The 22,500-nt window shown below is 48.1% G+C and overlaps 2 protein-coding genes across 4 annotated transcripts in view; both read left to right on the top strand.

The window, feature by feature from the left end:
- The window catches only part of LOC133118175 (adenosine kinase-like), a 104,673-nt gene extending 97,591 nt beyond the window's left edge, over positions 1-7,082 (top strand). For both annotated transcript variants that reach the window (XM_061227973.1, XM_061227974.1), the window contains exons 10-11: positions 5,647-5,733; positions 6,435-7,082. In XM_061227973.1, the coding sequence (XP_061083957.1) occupies positions 5,647-5,733; positions 6,435-6,559 (212 nt within the window). In that variant the 3' untranslated portion in view covers positions 6,560-7,082. The remainder of the gene's footprint in view (positions 1-5,646; positions 5,734-6,434) is intronic.
- Positions 7,083-13,243: 6,161 nt separating this feature from the next.
- The window catches only part of LOC133118027 (histone acetyltransferase KAT6B-like), a 44,235-nt gene continuing 34,978 nt past the window's right edge, over positions 13,244-22,500 (top strand). Inside the window, exons 1-3 of one of the 2 annotated variants that reach the window (XM_061227632.1) lie at positions 13,244-13,424; positions 14,769-14,824; positions 16,907-17,787. In XM_061227632.1, the coding sequence (XP_061083616.1) occupies positions 17,137-17,787 (651 nt within the window). In that variant the 5' untranslated portion in view covers positions 13,244-13,424; positions 14,769-14,824; positions 16,907-17,136. The remainder of the gene's footprint in view (positions 13,425-14,768; positions 14,825-16,906; positions 17,788-22,500) is intronic. The other variant, XM_061227631.1, reaches the window with a different exon arrangement.

The following is a 22,500-nucleotide window of genomic DNA, read 5'->3' as shown; positions in this document are numbered from 1 at the left end:
GACGTGCCCCAGCGGGTGGGGGTGGGCGGGGGTGCAATAACCCGCCTGTCTCTCCTTAATTACTGCCCCTCACCCCCCTCCCCCCCTCCCACCGCAGACAGACCGGAGGATCACATGACCCGCTGCTGCTCCTCTCAGAACGACAGCGCCGTTAGCCAGCTAATGCTAGCGCTGCGTTAGCCTTTCATCCAACACCGTTCCCTCTCTCATCTCACTGTCACAAGTCCCGTAAATCACTCCTATTATTAAATCCCATGCTGCAGAATGCTCCCTCCGAACCTCAGCTGTTTATTTTATGTGTTTTGGTCATTAAAGGTTTGTCTCGCTCTGTATTTTGGTCATTAATGTCTCACATACAGGAAGGACATGGCACACAGATATGGCGTAGTTATTCAGTGATTCAGCGATGTGTCATCCAGGTGGGATGAATCTAATCAGCGCAGGTTCTGAGTCACGCTGCAAAAACCAGAAAAGAAGTCCGCTCCACCAAGTATTCTAGTCTTATGTCTATTAGCATTTTACTAAATAAGACTAAAATAATATAACAAGGTGAGTCAGTATGACTCATTTCAGGATTTGAAAATGGGGTGGGAACATTTCCCTTGTCAAGCAAACGGTAACTTAATGCAAGATAATATTTTCCACTTGAGAGTAGAGAAATCTGTTTTGAAGTCTCTTTACTAGACGAAAAAACACTCGAGACAGAATTTAAGGAGTGTAGCGGCACACAAAGCAGAGCTGCATGTGGAGTGGCCTCCGCCCCCACACCCAGGAAGCGCCCGCCCATTTAACGGTCGAACAGAGCGCCGTGGAGGCCATCGTGCGATTACCCCCCCCCCCCCCTCCCTGTGATTGGGTCACCGTGGAAACCGATCCAGCCTCCAAATGAGCAGGAATAGTAGAGTCACCGCAAATAGAAAACTTTCCCCAACCGAGGCGAGGTGTTTACAGAGACCGCCCGCCAGTAACAACAAACTCACCAGGACTCTGGCAGGAGAGGTTTAATTAGCGTGGCTATCGGCTCGCCGTGCCAGTGGGCTCTGAGGTTTACATTAACATGAAAGCGCTGTGGGAACGCGGGCCGGATTTACCCTGCGCTGGCTGCTCTCGGCCCCGTGCGCCGGTCCGTCTCACACCGATCACTGCAGGGCGGTCTGTAGCGTAGTGGTTAAGGTAAAGGACTGGGACCCGCAAGGTCGGTGGTTCTAATCCCGGTGTAGCCAGAATAAGATCCGCACAGCCGTTGGGCCCTTGAGCAAGGCCCTTAACCCTGCATTGCTCCAGGGGAGGATTGTCTCCTGCTTAGTCTAATCAACTGTACGTCGCTCTGGATGAGAGCGTCTGCCGAATGCCAATAATGTAATGTAATGTAACGTAACAGTGCCGTGTGCTGCTGCCTTTGGGCGGGTACGGGTGGGGACGGCCCCCCTGGGCGTGGTCCAGAGCAGAAGGTGATGTTTACGGGATGATATTTCTCTTTTCTCCATTCTGATGATGCAGCCTCCTGCCCTGGTTCTGCCCGTCTGTTGCGTGTGTGTGTGTGTGTGTGTGTGTGTGTGTGCGTGTGCGTGTGCGTGTGTGCGTGTGCGTGTGCGTGTGCGTGTGCGTGTGCGTGTGCGTGTGCGTGTGCGTGTGCGTGTGCGTGTGCGTGTGTGTGTGCGTGTGGATGATTTTTATATTCTCACTCTGCTGATTTACGGTTGTTCCCTGTGTGTGTGTGTGTGTGTATGTGTATGTGTGTGTGTGTGTGTGTGTGTGTGTGTGTGTGTGTGTGTGTGTGTATGTGTGTGTGTGTGTGTGTATGTGTGTGTGTGTGTGTGTGTGTGTGTGTGTGTGTGTGTGTGTGCGTGTGCGTGTGTGTTTCTGTATACTGCGACAGCGTGTTTTTCAGCCGTTAAAGAGCGACAGGGCTGTTCAGTGTTTGGGCTGCACTGGGCCCTGTTCTCACACACCCTCTGCTCATTACCATATCAATCGCTGGGCTTGCCCCGGACCACACGGGGTTATGGGAACCACCCCCCAAATCACACACCGCCTCACATCACACCCCGCGCGGGACCGGAGGGGGGAGGGGGGAGGGGGGAGGGGCCGTGGCGGAGCGGAGATGTGTGTGTGTGTGTGTGTGTGTGTGAGAGAGAGAGAGAGAGAGAGAGAGAGAGATATCAAAACTATATACCACGTCAACAGAACACTAATCTAACTCACAATCTAATAACTGTATTAAAAAACTGACAAAAGCCAAGCATTACAACAACGCCTTTATCTGCAACAAGACAAAGCCATAAAGATGTACTCCCATCTGTTTCCACACACTCAGAACAGGGCTGCAGGTGAGAAAAGCGCATTATTGTGTTATTCTGGTATGAGTCACTGCTTACCCGTGTGAATCCGTTTCAGTTCTGGCCTGGACTCTGCCCGACATGGGCAGCGTTTCTCCTGATTAATGAGGGTATACTGATTTCTCAGGCCCTAATTGTCTGTGGGGCCGATAGAATCGGGCCGTATTGCTGAATGTCCTCCCTGGCTGTCAGCTGTCGAAGCCTGGACGTTCTCAGCGCCGTCTCCGGGCTCCGCGCCTCCGCCTGACGGGCGGGAAATCGCTATTCCCCGATCAATCCGGGAGAACTCGTCCCGGGGAGCGCGAGGCTCCCCCCTCCCGGACGTTTCCGGCGCGCGGCACCCTGGCGTTCCCTCGATCGATGGATCCCAGCGCTCCCGCTGAGCCGAAGTTTCCCATCAGCCCCCGTCGATACGCGGCGGCGTCTCCGCGGCAGATGACAGAGGCGCGCTGTTCAGCCCGGGTCAGGCCCCTGTGCATCACGATCAATCGCTTCGACAGCCACTACACCCACTGTACACCCAGAGCACACCCACTGTACAGCCACTGTACACCCACTGTACACCCACTGTACACCCACTGTACACCCACTGTACACCCACTGTACACCCACTGTACACCCAGAGCACACCCACTGTACACCCAGAGCACACCCACTGTACACCCAGAGCACACCCACTGTACACCCACTGTACACCCAGAGCACACCCAGTGTACACCCACTGTACACCCAGAGCACACCCAGTGTACACCCACTGTACACCCAGAGCACACCCAGAGCACACCCACTGTACAGCCACTGTACACCCAGAGCACGCTGTTAAACATTTACTGGCCAAAAGCTCTGCAGTTAAAACTGTCTCAATAAACTGTCGTCCACTTATGATTTCGCTATAGTGACCTGTCTGACGTTTCTTGGCGGTCCGTTGTGCTGATAAAGAGCCCTTCTGCTTGCTCCCTTCAGACAGAGGAAGGGTTCTTTAAGCGCTCGGTCATTTCAGAACGAGCTGGCGCCCCTGCCTTTGATCCCACTGGAGGTCCCTTCACTACGGTTAGCCCAGCACAGAGACCAACCTCCACCTGTCAGTTTACAGAAACAATCATTCGCTTTATTTAATATTCTCTGTGTGAGCTAAAAGGTTTAAGTGGATGTATTTTATTTGTGTGCTTGTTAATTAATAATTGCAGGCATCACATTTTTAGATGGTCATTAAAATGTATGCTTGTGTTATTTTTTCATGTGTTAATTTTTATATGTATCAAAGACAAAGGAAATCGAGTCCCAATTAGTTGCCATAATCCTTAATTGTTGAATAATTGAGAAACTGTGAATCACCATTTTGCATAATATGCATATGTGATTTTGAGTTAATTATTTCAGGAGCTGGGTGGGTTCAGCCTGCTTTGTCAGACGCATTAATTAAACAAAGTCGTTTGGCTGTTAATTAGTCGACCCTAAAAGGATCTGAGTTTTATGTGATTAATTATCAGAGATACAATCGGCAGTGTGAGAGAGTGTGTGTGAGAGAGTGTGTGTGAGAGAGTGTGTGTGCGAGAGAGAGAGAGAGTGTGAGAGAGTGAGGACTAGTTATTGGTTGTGTTTGAAGGCCTGCACCTTTTTTACATTACAATCACTTAGCTGATGTTTTTATCCAAAGCGACTTGCAGTTGATTAGACAATCCCCCTGGAGCAATGTGGGATTAAGGGCCTTGCTCAAGGGCTACACTGGGGCTTGAACTACAAAACATGTGGGTCCAAGGCAGTATTTCTTCATTAGACATTTCTATCAGTCAGCAGATATGTTTACTGAAGTGACCTCCTAAAGTCACTCTTCCCTAACCATTACGAGCCCAGTCCCCGAACCATTACGAGCCCAGTCCCCTAACCATTACGAGCCAAGTTCCCTACCCATCACACCCCTCCAGACAAACCCCCGGCACCCCGCCCGTCTCTGAATCCGACAGCTGCTCCGTCCGCCCTCGCGGTGCGTTCGCGTGCGTTCGCGGCGTTCTCCGAGACGTAGTGCTGATGAAAGCGGCGACTCAGCTCCTGAAAGGAAACGCTCTGGCACGGCGATAAGCACAGCCTCGTTAGGCCCTAATGGAGAACAATATCATTAATCTCTCTCTCCCACGGCTGTGCTGAAAATCACAGATCAGATGCAAGCGCTGAGGTACAGGAAACCACCCAGGGGGAACTCCAGTCTCCTGCAGAAGGGGTAGTGCTGCTGTCAGGACTCTGACAATCATTCTCAATAACGCAGAGATATGTTAGGGGGCCTGCATGAACACAATACTAACACTCCGCTCTCACTGTGAGAGACACGCTCCCCACCTGTTTCACTGGAGATCTTAGTTTTCAAATCTTATTACACAACCCTCCCTCTATCTTTCTCTCTCTCTCCCCCCACCTCCTCTCTCTCTCCCCCCACCCCCTCTCTCTCTCCCCTACCCCCTCTCTCTCTCCCCTACCCCCTCTCTCCCTCTCCCCTCTCTCTCTGTCTCTCTCTCTCTCCCCTCTCTCTCTGCCCCCCCTCTCTCCCACTCTCTCTCTCTTTCTCTTTCGTCTCGTCATCCCGTCCTTCATAACGGCCGTCAGGTTTCTGTCGGAGGCCCGTTGATGAAGGCGTGTTTTCCTGGCTGTTTGAAGTGGTCCTGATTTATTCGGGCTGTTCTGACGTGTGGCGGGATTCATGTAAACCCGCTGCTCACTGACTTTGTCATACGGTCCTCCCCCTGGTCTGTGTCTGTGCCTGGAGGTTAGATATACTAGATATACTCGGCCGGAGGCATTCACCCGTCCATCCGTCCGTCCGTCGCATGTCCGTCAGTTTGTCCCGTTCTTCTGAACACGATATCTCAGGAACGCCTTGAGGGAATTTCTTCAAATTTGGCACAAACGTCCACTTGGACTCAAGGATGAACTGTCTAGAATTTGGTGGTCAAAGGTCAAGGTCACTGTGACCTCTCTAAATACGTTTTTGGCCATAATTCAAGAATTCATGCGCAAATTATGACAATTTCACTCAAATGTCTAGATTTCTTTTTCATTTTATATCCAAAAGGTTTACTTCACTGTGACAACATAATATTGCTTACCACTGTAGTTACCAAAACCCACAACATGGTTAATTTTTGAGGACGTTTCTTATACTTATGTACACCACGCACTTTGTGGTATTATGATATTAACATGAATCCTCCCCCCCCATCCTTCTTCTCCGCTCTCTTTCCTGCTCTTTCTCTCCTCTCATTCTCTGTCCTCTACCTCTCTTCCTCTCCCCCTCCCTCTCTCCCTCTCTCCACAGGAGATAAAGTGATGACATTCCCGGTGCTGGAGATCAACCCCAGTGACATCGTGGACACTAACGGTGCAGGAGACGCCTTCGTGGGAGGTACCCTCTCCTCTGCTCTCCTGTCTCTGCTCCTCTGCTCCTGCCTCTCCTTTATCTGTTCCTCTGCTCCTCTGCTCCTCTGCTCCTCTCCTCTCCTCTGCTCCTCTGCCCCTCTCCTCTTTCAGTGCACCTGCTTCCCAACAGAGCACTCCGAAAAATTCCCAAACATAAGTGAACATATATTTGAAAATAATTCTGTATGTCCATCAGTACTGTACCTGCTGCTGTGTGTAATGGTGAATTGGGTGGGAAAGCAGGTGGGCGGGGGTTGCACAGCTTTAGTTAAGATTAATCTTTCCTTTTTTTCCATTCTGTGCCACAAGCCTTCTATTTTAGGGGCAGAATTTATTTTCAAGAGAAAAGTGCATTCACTCATTGGTCATTTTTTACACAAGATGGTATGGCTGGGATGGTTGTTATGGGATACACATTGTCTATGTATTTATGCATGTACTTTACTCACGCACGAATGCATGAATACCAACGTCGATCCTGCAGGTTACTGGTCAGGTTAGTGGTCAGAGTCAGTACCCACACTCACCCTCCAGGTTAGTGGTTAGCACTCAGAGTGACCCCTCGCTGAACCTGCAGGTTAGCGGTTAGCGCTGAAAGTGAACCCTTCGCTGACCCTGCAGGTTAGCGCTCAGGTTAGCGGCTATCGCTCAGAGTGACCCCTCGCTGACCGCGGTCCCGTGTTTCAGGCTTCCTGTCGGAGCTGGTGCAGGAGAAGCCCATGGAGCAGTGTGTCCGGGCGGGGCACTACGCCGCCAACGTCATCATCCGCCGAGCCGGCTGCACCTTCCCCGATAAACCCGACTTCCACTGATGTCCCGCCCCACGGACCCCTGCCCACAATGCAACACCTCGTTCTTTCATTGGCCCGGACTCCCGCCTATCCCCCCCTCCATCTGACTGCCCTGTTAACTGCCCCCTTTTTTTAATCTGTACGACCCCTGGAGTTTTACAAGGACCCAATTGCCTGCTGCCTACAAGACTTCATTTTATCAGAAATACTTTTAAATCGTTTTAATATTTTATTGTATCTTTTCCCCAGCGGTGGAAGTGGATGCTGGAAAGTGAGGAGTGTTAATTAATGCTAATGTGTGTTTGGCGCGTGCGTTCATGCTGCTGCATTAGGACAGAAATTGCAGGATGATTAACCAGTGAAGCAATGCGCACTGGGAAATGAGTGATTTGCTTTAGTCAGAGTTAGACGTGTGCGGAGGCTCGGCCCGAACACGCTCTTTCACAGCCCCGTCGTGTGGATTCTGAGACCCACTGAGAAGGATTCAGAGAATAACGCAGTATTCTCCACACCTGTGCCAATAAAACCTTCCGTGGTGAAACCATGTTAGCAGTGTCCTGAGCTTTTACTCGAGCGGTGGGGAGGGGGGGGGGTGAAGAGTTCATCTGGGTTCTCAGCCAAGAGATTTCACCGGTGAGAAAAAAAAAAGCCACGGTATCCAGGCGACCAGTTCATTATTAAAGTGAATGAGTCCGGGGTGCCAGTTTTCACTAATAACGTGTATTTAATACTTTGATTTTAGCCTGAAAGGAATAGTAGGTTACAGTAAGGCCGTAGTTTGCCGCTGTACCGTCGGGGTAACCTTGGCGACTGATTATGATACAGGCTACTTGACGGCGCCCTCATTAGCGTGAGGGCCCCTGATCGCTGACCTGCGGCTCTCTGTTCTTCCCAGAACCCCCCTGGGCACGGCGGGGGGGGCCGGCTGCCAGGTCTGCGGCCGTGTCTCGGGCCTGCGGGGGGGCGCTTCCTCCTCCGCTGCGGGGTTTAGCGGCTGGCCTCCGTCAAGATCGTTGGAGCGACCTGAAAATTAGGCTGGGGGGGTGGGGCGAGGCTCAAAGAGCTGCTGCGGGACTTCTTAAAACTGTGTTTCTGAACTCCAGGCCTTGGGAGTTTTTTTTTTTTTGTTGTAACCAGGAAGTCGGGCATCAGGAACACTTGATTTAATGGCTGAACCAATCAAACCACCAGAAATGCCCTTGTTTAGTTATGTCAGGTGTGTGAGTTACCTGGTAACAATAACAACAAAAACCTTCTGAGAAACAGTTGGGAACTGTTGGCAACACACACACACACTCACAAACAATCACACACACACACACACACACACACACTCACAAACACACGCACATGCACACACTCACGCACACACATGTACGTACACACACACTCACAAACACACACGCACATGCACACACACGTACGTACACTCACAAACATTCTCACACACACGTACGTACACACACACACTCACAAACATTCACACACTCACAAACACTTTCTCACTCACACACACACACGCACACACACGTACATACACACTGTCACAGCTTTTGTTCTGCTTCTCACACTTGTGTGGATGAGGTGGAGCTGCAATACATTGATCATAACGTTACTGATTACAGCCGATCTGTTCCCACAGAACCAAGCCCTGTCATCACTTCCACAGGGAGCTTGTGATTGGCAGGTCATTGAAGCCCCCGGTCATTATGAAATTTACAGAACTTGCACCGCTTTTAACTTAACTCGCGTCTACAGCCTGCTAAATTATAAGAGGAGACAGGGCGTTTCATTCGATCGAATCCAGCAGGTCTGTTATCACAGCCAATTTCAAACATCCGGCCTGTGGTATGCTACATATCTCTCTATTCTTCATTTCAACAATCACACATACAGAGTGACGTCAGCTCGGAAATGGACCATTATCAGCAAAGCCGCTGCTTCCAGGATGAAGTTAAGTGTTGTATGAGGATGGGATTGTTTTGGGGGGGTTAAATAATTAAAGTATTTAGTCATCAAATGCGACTTACCGTTCATTTAGCGTAAGCAAGCGACAATCCCCCCTCAAGCAATGTCGGGGTTAAGGGCCTTGCTCAAGGGCCCAACAGCGGATCTTATCGTGGCTACATTGGCGATTGAACCACCAACCTTCCGGGTCCCAGTCATGCGCCCTAGCCGCTAGGCTACAGGCAGCCCTGGTTGGACATCGAGTACACAGTGCGTAGCTGAGTTTGGAGCGGTGTGATGCGCATGCCTTTGCGCTGTCGTGAGCGGTGACAAGCGCTGTGGTTTCTGCTCTCTGGGAGATGACACCAGAGATAAAACCCCCCCCCCCCCCCCCCCCCCAGGCTGCGATTGTCGGCCTGCGACTGTCGGCCAGATCGTAAGACAAAAGGCTGCGCTGAGCCAAGTCACACTCCACGATCCTCCTCTTAATCTTCCAGAATGTTCTCTGAGCTCACGGTCCTCTCCCCACGGCGCGGACAAAGGAGGCTCTGTCTCGGCGCTCCTGCCGGTCATTCGAGGACGTCCGTGTTAATGTCACTTTCGTGGGGGATGGGGATGGGGATGGGGATGGGGGGGGGGGGGGGGGGAGCGCTGGAGAAATGTGCGGCCGCCCCCCCCACCGCGGCGTTTGGGTTCGCGGGCGCGCAGATGCGGTTAAAGAAGGATCCCGTTACCGGGTCACGTCACGCTCCTCGGCAGCTGCTCGGATCGCTGCTCGAATCGCGACTCGCGGCGGCAGATGGAGGAAAACAAAAAAACACACTTGGAGAAAGATGGTGACTTGATTAAGCAGTCTTGAGATTTTACAGTCCTTCAGAGACCGGAGTTATTTCCTCCAGATTGAGTGCATGATTTGTGATATCTCGCTCAGCGCTGTTATTGCAATTAAAAACTAATTTATTTTCATTTGCCATATTGCAGACTGTTGACGTGAAACTCAAGTAGGCTAGCCTACTGTTCAGATAAATGGAAGGCTGTCCATGTTGACTTCTTAAATCCAAATAAAGGGACTTGTTACAAAGTTGACTGTTGGGTCTGTGATGAATTCACGATGGTGTTGTGAAATGGTATTCAAGTTATCAAATCTATTATCTGCACCGTTGGGTCCCTGGCAGCACATTATTGTGGGTAGCAATGCTAGCTCAGCCGTGGCTAATATGTCTGCCCCAAGGACATGGCGACAGTTGTCAGGGTGGGGAAGACCTGTGACATCACAGTCGATGACATCACACACTCATGCCTGATCATCATTGGCTCCTGCAGCCTTCGGGGACTCTGGAAGGTCTGGGTTCTAAAGCGATATCAGGACCTGCTGGGCAGCCTGTAGCCTAGCGGCTAAGGTACATGACTGGGACCCGGAAGGTCAGTGGTTCAATCCCCGGTGCAGCTACAGGAAGAACCACACAGCTGCCGAGCCTTGAGCAAGGCCCTTAACCCCACACTGCTCCAGGGGGGATTGTCTCCTGCCGAGTGTAATCAACACTTGCTTTGGATGGAAGTGCCAGCTAAATAACAAATTATTATTATATTTAGTGAGTCCTGCTGTGTCTTTGCCCCTTCTGGAATTGCATCCAACTGTGATCCCCCCAAAACACTCTGCTTTCATTAATAAAATAAGGCTTTGTTCTAACAAGCTAAACACTGAAGTCAAGTATTATGCTCTTACGTTGACTGATTTAAAATAACGGGAAGGAAACAGGGCGTTAGTGTAATGGGCCAAGGTTAAACAGGGTGTTAGTGTATTGGGCCAGGTTAAACAGGGTGTTAGTGTATTGGGCCAGGTTAAACAGGGCGTTAGTGTAATGGGGCAGGTTAAACAGGGTGTTAGTGTATTGGCCCAAGGTTAAACAGGGCGTTAGTGTATTGGGCCAGGTTAAACAGGGCGTTAGTGTAATGGGCCAGGGTTAAACAGGGCGTTAGTGTATTGGGCCAGGGTTAAACAGGGTGTTAGTGTATTGGGCCAGGGTTAAACAGGGCGTTAGTGTATTGGGCCACGGTTAAACAGGGCGTTAGTGTAATGGGCCAGGTTAAACAGGGTGTTAGTGTATTGGGCCAGGGTTAAACAGGGTGTTAGTGAACTGGGCCAGGGTTAAACAGGGTGTTAGTGTATTGGGCCAGGTTAAACAGGGCGTTAGTGTAGTGGGCCGGATCTCTCAGTCAAAGCCCACTGCGAACGACCCAGCTACAGGTGCACTGCAGCAGCGTTGGGACACCTTGATCCACTGGAAGTTGGAAGCTGCAATGAAGGCCTTTGCCAAAATGTAATCTCTTCCCACACTTCTCCTGTTTTTCCCCCCCTTTTCTCTTAGGCACTCTTAAATGCATGATATGTCTGGAAGGCTTGGCTGGAGTTCAGTTCGTTCTGTACTGCTCAAATTCTTTGCCACAAAAATGATTGTTTGCTTGTGATATGACCTTAGCGAGTTAATGGAAACCAAGCTGTATTCCCTGTACTGCCTCCCTCTGTCCACTGTGTGTGTGGGTGTGTGTGTGTGTGTGTGTGTGTGTGTGTGTGTGTGTGTGTGTGTGTGTGTGTGTGAGAGTGAGAGTGAGAGTGAGAGTGAGAGAGAGTGAGAGTGTGTGTGAGAGTGAGTGAGTGTGAGTGTGAGTGTGCGTGTGTGTGAGAGAGTGAGTGTGTGTGTGTGTGTGTGTGTGAGAGAGTGAGTGTGTGTGTGTGAGAGTGAGTGTGTGTGTGAGTGTGAGAGTGCTGTAGCAGCCTGCATACATATAGTGTATATTAGTGATGGCAATGTCAGTGCATCATGCCATCTTAGAATGATTATCTCATGTTTTTACCACATGGTTCTTGGTTCATGACAGACCGTGCAAGATCTGTAAACCCATCACAAATAGCATACTCATGTCCCAAGCTATCGCACCAATTTGCAGTTTTCTAAGAGTCTTTATTGTGTTTGGCATCAGTCTCCTTCAGGAAGTACTCATTGTACAGCCATTCTCATTTACAGCAGATGTTCCAGTAAAACGTTCACATTTGTGTGTCACTTACACACAATTTGAAATGTCCCATAAATATATTTTAAATTGTACACATTGCAAGAATACACACTGTAGGAATTTCACATGGAAATGGAACCAAACCCAGGGTTTCTTAGAGATGTAGTAGCACAAATGTTTCTTTGTCTTTCGAAAAGGATCAGAAATTAAGTGATGTATAAAAACGTTCCAGCTGGCTAAACTTGTTTGTCTTGGCCTGGTGGTGAGTACGATTGCCAACACTCAAAATTTAAGAGCTCTGACCACAGAAATAATTTAGAGTTTAAAGCTTCATTGTCTGTATTAGAGGAAAATGTCACCATGTCTTAAAACTACGAAGCATGCTTGGTTGCGAGGCGCACACAAACTGGACCAAAGAAAATACGTGTATATATAAACACAGAATTAACCTAAATTCTCTTGAATGTTGTTGTTTTACTGAACAGTGAAAAAATAATTGGTTGGATCTGTACCACTGCTGTGATTGGTCAGTCTTAAGTTCATACAGCGCTGCAACCAGCTATCGCGTAAAACTAGTAAAAATGATTTACATACTAATAACGCTGTGGTGTTGCATAACTGTCTTCAACACAAGTCCGCTTTTATCTGGAGAACGTTATAACTGTCCTTTTTCAGGTTATGTGCCATAGGGCCACACGTAATATGCATCGATTTACTTTTCGCAATTGTAAAATACCCAAGAGGAATGGACATTCCTGTAGTCATAGACCTTTGTTCGCCAAAAAGATTAACCCGTTTACTTATGATTTATGTCACGATGTCAGCAAATGCAAAACGTATTTATGAGTATGAATTTACCATTCACTCAGCCACCATATAAATAATATTTTCAAACGTTAGGTTAAACAAAAGCTAAACTCTGACCTCAGTAGATTTACGAGCACAAAAATTTGTCAGTAACTGCTGACATAAATATGAATGAAAAGCGTTAATAACAATGCAATTAGATGTGGAACTAGTTGCATAATTCATGCTATTTGTGCAGCCTAAGTGCTGTCAAATTAAAGAACGTGTGTTGCCATCTGTGCATAACTGTAAGCATCTCAACATGCATATACATTTTTACCTGCAATGACATTTTGATCTCATAAACGTGGATATTATGGTAACTAACACGTTTCCGTTGTCTCAATTAGGGTGAATTCAGGTTAAGTGGGACATTTAATCTTCACAGCGTGGAGCTATGTTAATTTGACAAAACATTTTTAACACCCTAAATATAGCTAGATCCTCCACCATAAATTTCAAGATGTATTGGAACATCACAAAATCACCGTGGTACTGCGTCGAATGGTATTATAGGTTAGAGTATTGTGAGTATTCTAAATGTCAATTTGTTAAATATGGCCATTAACATATTATTAACCTGTAATTAAATCAGAAATTATGCATTTTTCTGCTAAGCGATTGACTTACGATGTGGCATTTCTGGGGCATTACACCAGCCTCTCGTCGCATGTAATTTAAGAATATAAAAAAATAAAAAGTGGAACAATCTCTTTGACAAATGATGTTATAAAGGCTGTCTTGTACCCTTGTGGGAAATAATGAAATTGCCATTATTTCTCCATGATCGCTGTGTGAGCACACGCAGCGACAATATTAATACTCCTCCTTTCAAACTGTATTCGATATACCGGAGGGGGAGGGTTCTACTTTGTCACAGGCTGCTATGTAGATTAACCTTTCAATTAGTTGTTATCAGGTCCTTACCGCTTGGGCGCGAGCTGTCGCGTACGTTCATATTAAATGAAGGGAAACCTTTTGCGATCTATTTTTGAAGTCTTTTTTTATTTATGACTCGTCGCATCAATTAATGCATTTGTGAGGAGTAGCGGAGAGACCCTTGAGAAAACTTACGAAGGTAACTACCAGCGAACGTTTTGTACCTAGCTAGCATCAGTGGGCATTTTCCTCTTTCTCGGCTTAGCCGTGTCTTGTTGCATTTCGTCGGTTTGATGCATACCGTAGTTAGCCTGGTTGTTTACATCTGCTTTATACGATGTATTCAGCGATGAGCTTCAGTCCAGTTTAAGTAATTTCTCCTTTAAATACAGCAGCACATACATGTACCGTGTCTATACTGAAAACATGCGTGGTTGGAAAGCAGCTAGCTTGCGGAATAGACGGTCAAAGATATGCACTAGCTATGGAATTTTCCAGATTGATTTCTGAATTTTGGCTTGTGCGATTCTTCCCTGGCGCCGCTGTTTGTTAGAAATCGAAAAGTTAACTAGCTGTACGTCTTATGTGAATTAACACGGACAGCTAGCAAGCAATCAGCGTGGTGAAATTAGCTAGCTGTGCTTGCGGGGAGGTCGAGCTACAGCCTATTTTACGTGCGTGCGTGCACACCACCCGAGGACTGGAGCAGCGACTCAGCGACAGAAAATATGATGCTACGACTGCATGTCGCTAACGGTTCCATATTTTATGCGTTTGCTGTACGCATGTCAGGCTGGCTGTTCAACAGCAAAATGCATGAATTTTCACTTCTATATAGCAATAATGAAATGTGACAGCTGGTTAGATAACTTGGCAGTGAATGTGCGACGTTCACTGTACAGTTATGCAAACGCCTGAAATGATATGCCATAACTTGATCAACAGTCTAAATGACAGTCCAACAAACTTCACGTTCACTGTTTTTGCAGCTCGCCTATACTTACGTATGACTAACTATTAAGCTAACATTTGGCTACATTACGGATTCCGTAATGCATCGGTGACGTTAGGGGTTCCAAATATGTGACATAAAATACTTTTGAGGCGAAACGTCACAAAACATGAGCAGCTTCGTGCTCCGTAGCTATCCCGTTACGTTTGGTCTAATCTTGTTTAATGACGCGGTTAATCAATGCATCGAATGCAATTCTTCTTTATTAATGTGATGTATGCGGGCAAAGGTGTCGCCCGGAGCGACGGGAGTCACTTGTTCTAATCGTTCCCTTAAAAGGCGGGGCAATTGAATATTATTGGCATATAGTGGAGCCAACAAATTCTCCCAGGGGCTGATCTTATTGTGTATGATTGACGTGTACTTCACCAAACCAGCAATCGTATTTTGTCTCTCGCATCCAATATCAAAGTTTGTAGGGAGGGCGCATCGGTGTGAAGGTACGGTTTAATGAGACTCCATTGGGCTGTAATCAGTGTCATGTCGGATTCATGTAAACTACAACATTGTAACAAAATGGCGTCTGTTTAGGTAACACCAGGCACCAGTGCCGTCAACCCGCAGCCGCTCAGCTGGTAGGAGTCAAGGTTTGTGATTTGTCTTTCACTCAGTCACAGGTTAATTGGGAAATTAATTTGACGCCATAAATTATCAATAATCTTCTGTCGGAAGCGGCCATAAATTATATTTAGCTTGGCAATACACGATAGCTGAGTGAATTTGACTGAAGGAGCTAGATAACGGTAGCTAGCTAGCTGGATAGCTAGGCTATTTTTGCATTGACAGCTAAGGTTTGCCATCTTGCAAACGGGAAGCTTATAAACTTGGAATCAGGATATCTAGCGGTGTCTCTTACAATATTTTGTTTTAAAATACAGCGAGCTAATGCGTTTCTCCCAACTATTTGTTTGCGTGCTTGCATCCAAATGCTAGCTAGCTTGCTAGCTTTAACTTAGAATTACCGCCTGGCTAAACTCAGCCCCAAATGTAACTTCGCGAACGAGTTATTTTAGCAAAATGGACATTTTATTTAGACCAGTGTGTTCTGGATTGCCTGGCGTGTAAGGACTTCACAAGTTTCGATGCGAGTAAATGGCTCGTTGATAGATGTACGTCAAAAGTGCGTGGGTTTACGAGATCACGGCAAACCAAATTGACCATATAAAGGTGTCGTTGATGTTAACGAGCTTGGCCAGCGCAGAGACAGAGCGCCTAGCATTCCTGTTTTGCCCTTCACGCTGCAGCATAGTTGTGTGTGTGGCCATTAGCGTTTTCCACAAGGTGCCTGACTCACTAGAGGCTGGAAGAATGCAAGAACAAATCACACACTTAACCCAGGTCACCTGCTGGTTGATTGTGCACTGTTTGTTTTCATTATTTACATACTTGCTGAAGGCATTTGTAGAGAAAACATAAACGTCACTGTGTATGTCATGGCTTGCAATCTAAGAATGCGGTTGAATCCGCCCTGCATTTTTATTGCATGATTTTGTGCATGGTCATGTTTTCTTATGAATGACCTTTTATTAAAAAGCAAAATGGCTAGTATTAGCTCTTTTTCACTGATGTAGCCATCACTGCTACTTGGATGCAACGGAGTTCTAGAACACTCACGTAGAATTTTGAAGCTCCAAAAACCGACTCTTCAAAGGGTTACATAGAGTTCACATATTTCCTCGTCGGCAGAAATATTTATAGGTTCATAATCAATTTCCTCCAAATTGTTGGGCAAATTCAGTGAAGTCCGCGCCCATAGTCAGTTGTCAGAATGTAAGGGTTTTGCAAAGGTTTAACCAGTAAGTTTCTATCTATAGCCAAGCCTTCCCAAACATTTCCTGGTCCAGTTCCGGGTTGCTGAAATTGCTGACCTTCATACGGATAAGGGATTAAATGGGGTTATTGCAGACGATGACTGTACAGATGCTCTTATTGGTGGTCGGTGGCCTAAGCTCCATGTTAATGGTTTGACAATAAACCGCAGTCCATGTCAATAAGCCCCAGTCTGTCTGAACTGTGCGTTAATGCTCCTATCCTGTGCTGTGTGAGTGCAGCTGTAGTCGGGGCACTACAGATAATTTCATCAGTGATGATTAATTATGTAATCATGCCATGATTAGCATTGATCCGTATCCAAAGACTGCAGTTGTGGTTGGAGGCCTGTGGGGGGTGGGTGAGAGATGGGGGGATTGTGTTCTCTGTATTTCTAGAGGTCAGAGAAGGGTCAAATGCATGTTTGTGACCTTTCTGGATTCAGCAGGGAACGGAAAGTGGGTCAGAGACAGTGGTGGATGAAAGGGGCTGGTTTCACAGGGATTGGAGCATCGCTCCGTCCTGGACACGGCTGATGCTGGCCAGATTAAGACCCCGTTACACTGGCTCAGCCCGTTTGTGTGAGAAACAACATGCAGATAAAAGACAAAACTGAATTTAGTTGCGTAACAGAAGGGAGTGAAAATGTGTTTGTAGATATTAATGTTGGCGTTGTTACCTTTAATGTTGCTAATTTCCTCACAACTTGTTTTGTCATTTACCGTGGAGACCTTTGACTAAATATCTGAACACTTCGCAAATATTTGACCGCGTGTGGGAATGGAATCAGCTCTGGGGTCTGCTCTCCTGCGTGCGTCTATAATCTGCTTTTTCCCCTCCTGACTCCCGTCTGCTTTCAGGCCCTCGAGGAGTTTCCTCCGGAGCGACCTGGCCCCTCGCGTTCGCTCCATCGCTCTCTCCCCGGGATTTACAGACATGGCGTCGCGCGCTGGGCCGCGCGGTTTCCCGCTGGAGCGCCCTGCCCGGCGCGGACGCGTTTGATTGGCCGCGGTGAACAGGGGGGCGGGGAGGAGGAGGAGGAGGGATACATCTCTATGGCCGCGGCGCTGGTGACCCGTACGAGCCCACCATGGTGAGACGGGCCGACCCGCTGTACACGGAGTGGATCCTGGAGGCCGTCCGGCGGATCAAGCGGCAGAAGCAGCGGCCCTCGGAGGACCGCATCTGCCACGCGGTGTTCGCCTGCCACGGCCTGGACCGCGCCGTCGTGCTGGAGCAGCTGGAGCTCTCCGTCCGGCACGGCGCCGTCCTCAAGGTCACCAACAAGGGCAGCGCCTCGTACAAGGACCCGGGAGTGGAGCCCGGGGGCCTCGCCGCCGGCCCCGGGAGGCCCGCGTGGGGACGGGCGGACTTCCGGCACGTGGACTGGAACGGGGTCCTGCGGCGGGCCATCGAGGGTCTGGACGAGCCCGGCGGCTCCTCCTTGCGGAACGTCCTGCGGTTCCTGAGGAACCGGGACGACCCGGCGACCCGGGACCGGGGCGACCCGGCGGCCCCGGATGACCTGGCGCCCCCGGACCTGGCGAGCGCGGCGGTCAGCCCGCTGTTCCAGCAGCGTCTGCGCCTGGCGGCCAAGCGCGCCGTGAACAGCGGCCGGCTGCTGAAGACCGGCCCCCTCTACAGGGTGAACTACGGCAGCGCTGCGGCAGGCAGGGCGCCCCCCAGAGGCACCGGCGCGTCACTGCCGCCCATGACTCTGCTGCCGCACGAGAGAGACCAGGTAGGCTGAGCGCGGTCCTCCCGCTGCTTCTTCTGTGGTTTTTCACCAGTCTTCAGAGACGCTTTGTCCCCCCCCGTCCCAGTGCTGTGTGTGTGTGTGTCTGTGTCTGTCTGTGTGTGTGTGTGTGTCTGTGTGTGTGAAATGGCCTGTGATTTGAGTGTGTTGAGTTGTCGGTCATTAATTGCGATTTGATGTTGTTTTAGCACGTTTAGCTCATTAGAGTGAGAACACACACAGTACTGATGTGCTTGTCACTCTGTGAGGAGGTCCATGTTGCTCAGCTGTTGGTTAATGACTGAATTTTGATGATATGATTTTATTCATTTTTATATGAATTTTAACCAGTTTACTCCTGAGAGTTGAACCTCGACACTGTAAACTGGGGGGGGGGTTGTTTTTTTTATTTTGTTTTGTTTTCAAGATTATTTCAGTTGGATGTGTATGTTTTCAATTTTTGTTTGCGGTAAAGGATGTATGTAGATCTTTGCTGATGCTTCAGTTGACCAGGTAGCTTTACTCTGGCAGGTATGGAGCTGTTCTAGGGTTTGTGGTCCGAAGCCTGAGAATCCACTTCAGCTCCGAAGCAGCTAGGACTGCATCATGAGGTCGTTTTTGTGTACACGACCTGATAATTCTTCAGAAAGTTATTTTTAAATCTTATTTTCAGTTGGAACTATTTCCTGTGACACATGATGCCTGGAACAGAAGGCCCAGCATGGTGTAAAAAAAACGGATATTTATCATTATAATTCCGCATAAACTGAAAATAAGTGTGTTCATATGTACGCCGACAGTCTCTGGAGGCCTCAGATATGCTGTTGGTTTCCTGGATCGACTGCGAGTAGTTTCTTTTCGACTTTTTATCCCACATAATAAAACGAGCGGTTTTATTAGTGTGTACTTAAGCTCAGTAATGAGAACTGTGCAAATTGAAAATGGCTTTAGGGATCTCAGTTTTTTTTTTTTTGTTGTTTTTTTTCTTCTTCTTTTTATTTCTTTTGTTTTGTTTGTTTGTTTTGATTAGCGACAGTCCAGACCTCCCTCGGTCACTGCGGGTTGCCTTTCGGTGGTGAGATGTGGAGTTGTGGTTTATGGATGTTATCGGCCTACTCCAAGCTGAAGTCAGTGTTTGCATCCGTTTATGACCGAGGTTATCACGGGGTTATAGACGGCTGTCGCTAATGCCTGTTTGAGAGATGTCCTCGTAAACTGAAGATTAGGCTACTTTGGCTACCACGGATAATGACTAAGTGCTTGACTGGGCTCTCTTCATTTGTGTACATATTATATTTCCGTTAAGTAAGAGTCTGTCCTCTGCTGCCAAAGGCTGTCATATTGTGCCCTGCTTGCTTGCTGAATGCAGTGTTGATTCATTATTCATGTCTTTCGTGTCGGATGTGGGACTCTCCTGCCGGCAGGGTTGATGTAATTGCCCGTGTTTGTTTATTTAACCTTTTGTGTGAGGTGCGGCATATGGATATGCAGCGAAGCTTCGCTTATCTCGACTGCGAGCGCAAACACAGTCTCTAACGAAGGAGACGGTCTATCACAGAGTGTTTAGCTGCGCTATACTGAGGGAGCGCTTACAGGACACACGTTGGGGAGCGGAACAGTGCGGTGTTTAAGGGGTTGAGAGCCGGCGCAGGGATGTGGATAAACGGACTGAAAGGGCAGATTTGTACGATTAAAGCCGGCCTGATGGGCTTCGCGGTGTACTTGAGATGCTGTGTCTCGCTCGTTGCCCGGTGTTAAGGGGGCCCCTGGCCTAACAGCTGGTGACGTACGCCTTTTAAATCTCTACTTTACAGAGCTTGCAGAATGTGAGTCATGGCATTCTGATTGGTATTTCTAATAATAATTTTGTTATTGTTATATTTTTTGTGCACATCGACTGTTCCTCCTCCTCCGAAACCCCCCCAGGAATGTCCCCAGTTTACCAAGTCACCCCTGGACACTGACGACGTAACTGAAGTACAAAGATGAGAAATGGGCCTGAATGAAACACCCCCCCAAGGGCATCCTTATACCATTTCAACCAATTAAAATTATTGCTATGCTATTGTTTTGAGCCCCTATTCGAGCCCTTATTGTGGCCAGTAGCGTAGTGGTTAAAGTACATGACCCTGTAGCGTAGTGGTTAAAGTACATGACCCTGTAGCGTAGTGGTTAAAGTACATGACCCTGTAGTGTAGTGGTTAAAGTACATGACTGAGACCCGCAATGTCGGTGGTTTGATCCCCAGCGCAGCCACAATAAGATCCACACAGCCGTTGGGCCCTTGAGCAAGGCCCTTAACCCTGCATCGCTCCAGGGGAGGATTGTCTCCTGCTTAGTCTAATCAACTGTACGTTCGCTCTGGATAAGAGCGTCACCCAAATGCCATTAATGTAATGTAATTTAATCTATTAAAACCCTCCTAATTTTTCTCGGCCAAAGCCAAAACCCCTTTGCATTCGGGTGCATTCATTTATGGCTTGGGGGACTGAGTTTAACCCTCAGATGTTTTTTTAGTTTTTGGTGTGACTGGCGAAGGGGTGGGGGTTGGGGTGGGGGTGGGGGTCCGTCCCTGGGTTGTTACGTGAGGGAGCTTCTGGAGGCACTGACCCAGAAGTCTGTGACATTTCAAAAGTGTGAGCCGAACAAAAAAAAATGTTGGGGAAGAACTATTGACCAATCTGACTGCTTGGAGAAGAAGTTGAATTTCAGTTACAATTTTTACTCTAAAACTTTCTCGCTGAATATATTTAATTAGTTTCAGGAACTGCTGTGCACGCTGCACTGTGTTTTTATTTTTTTGGACACCTAATTAATTCTGCTGCATGTGCTTACTCACTGAAAGTATGTGGCCGTCGGATTCTCAGTGGGGAAAAAAAATAAAAAATAAAAAAAATAAAAATTTCTAGTCTGAATTTAATGTGAGCGTCTTATCGCCGTTATGCTGCATCTTGGGTCCGATAAACTCCGCCCCCCTGGCCCTGTCTCTCAGACCGCTGAGGCGGCGATGTTCTGCTCTTGAGCATCTTGTCTTCCTTCCCGCTGCTCTTCGCGCGAGACTCCGCGGCGTGGGGGCCCCCCTGCTGCGACAGCAGGATCCATATGATTCTCTCACAGCTCACCTCCGTGGGGCTGCGCTCGATAACGCGCCCGGCTGCCAAGACCGAGCCCTCCCGCCGTGCCTGTCATATTAAGAAAAAAACTAAACGGAGCGACTGCCACCTATCAGGGATACGTTAAAGAAACAACAGCTTAACGGCTTACTGCGGCGCCGAGCGGACGGCCAGCTCTCCCTCAGCTCCGCGGGGGCTGTTTCGCCCGCCAGTGCCCCCGTTAATCACCGCACCGGAGACCGCGTGTGCGTTCGTCGCACGACGACCGTGTGTTCCCTTTCACACGTATGCGAGACGTCTTGTAATAAACGCAAGTGGACGCAATTCAGAATAAATAAAATGAAAAAATGTTTTCAGATATTGGCGTCCTAGCGTGCGTGCAGGTTGTGTTTGTGTGTGCGCGAGGCACAGCCACAACAGTTTTTTTGTGCGTTTTGAAGTGGGTAGCAAATCGTTGGGAGTCACGAATGCTCTGAGAAAGCGTGAGATGCGGGTTATAACTTGGTTAACGTTAAAGGTTAAGTGCTAAGCTATTTGAAGTGTTCATCTCAGTGAGTCAGTGTTTTTACTGTACCCTGAGCTGGGACTGCTGGCTTAAGAATATCCATCTTTTTATCCGATAAACGCCATGTTTGTTTTTCAAATGATCTACTATTATGTAGAGACATAAGGACAGTAATCATTTCGCATGGAATATGAGTGCTGGATGATATTTAAGAAAATGTCTGGAAAAATGTAATGTAAAGACCCCCTCCACTGCAGTGTTTTTGGCTCGACTTTCAAAATGGCCGCCAAAAGATCATATGGAAATGGCGACCGAAATATTGAACGTGAAATGCAGTGGGATAAGGGGAGAGAGCTGGCACGGTCAGTATAAAATGTGGAAAAGATTTGCGCGCATGAAGATTATCTGCGTGCTTTGTATTCTAACTGAACCATCTCCTTTACATGGTAAAAATACCTTGTAAAAATTAAAAAAAACATTTCATGAGACAAAATGCGTTTTTAAAATATATTTTCTATCAAGAATTCGTCAGGTGCATTATGGATGGATGGATGGATGGATGGATGGATAGATGTATACATCACTTAATGGATAGGACTTAAAAAGGATGATTCACTTTGCGGGGGCGTTTGATGTTATTTCAGTTTCGGGTATGTTTTCAGTTGGCCTGCAGTTTTCTGTGCGGTGAACGTTTTTTTTTCTGTGCAGTTTCTGCTGACCAGCTGGCTGTACAGTGGCTGTAATGCACTGCATGATGCACTGCGAGTTTTCCCCCAACAAAACGTGCTGATGGAGCCTCATCACCTCGGAGCGGAGACGTGTTTGCATCGAGCGTTGTTCACGGTTGAAAAGGATCGCTCGGGCGCTTTAATCCTCTTGGCAGATGTGATTGTAGCTCCTCGTGAGGAACCTGATGTTCTTAAGCAGTCTTATTAGCAGTTATTCCAGCCTGCGGCGGCAGCGTTTCTCACACATCTGCACGTCGCGCGGGGGTGTTTATGGAAGGTGCTGAGGGGGGTGGTGGTCTCAGGCCTTGCGGAGTTAGTTGCGGTGTGTGCGCAGCCTCCATGACGGCTCAAACGTGGCGCTAATTAGCTGCTA

The sequence above is a fragment of the Conger conger genome, chromosome 18 (assembly GCF_963514075.1).
Source record: "Conger conger chromosome 18, fConCon1.1, whole genome shotgun sequence".
NCBI classification, from domain to species: domain Eukaryota; kingdom Metazoa; phylum Chordata; class Actinopteri; order Anguilliformes; family Congridae; genus Conger; species Conger conger.
This window is presented reverse-complemented; position numbering and strand designations above follow the sequence as displayed.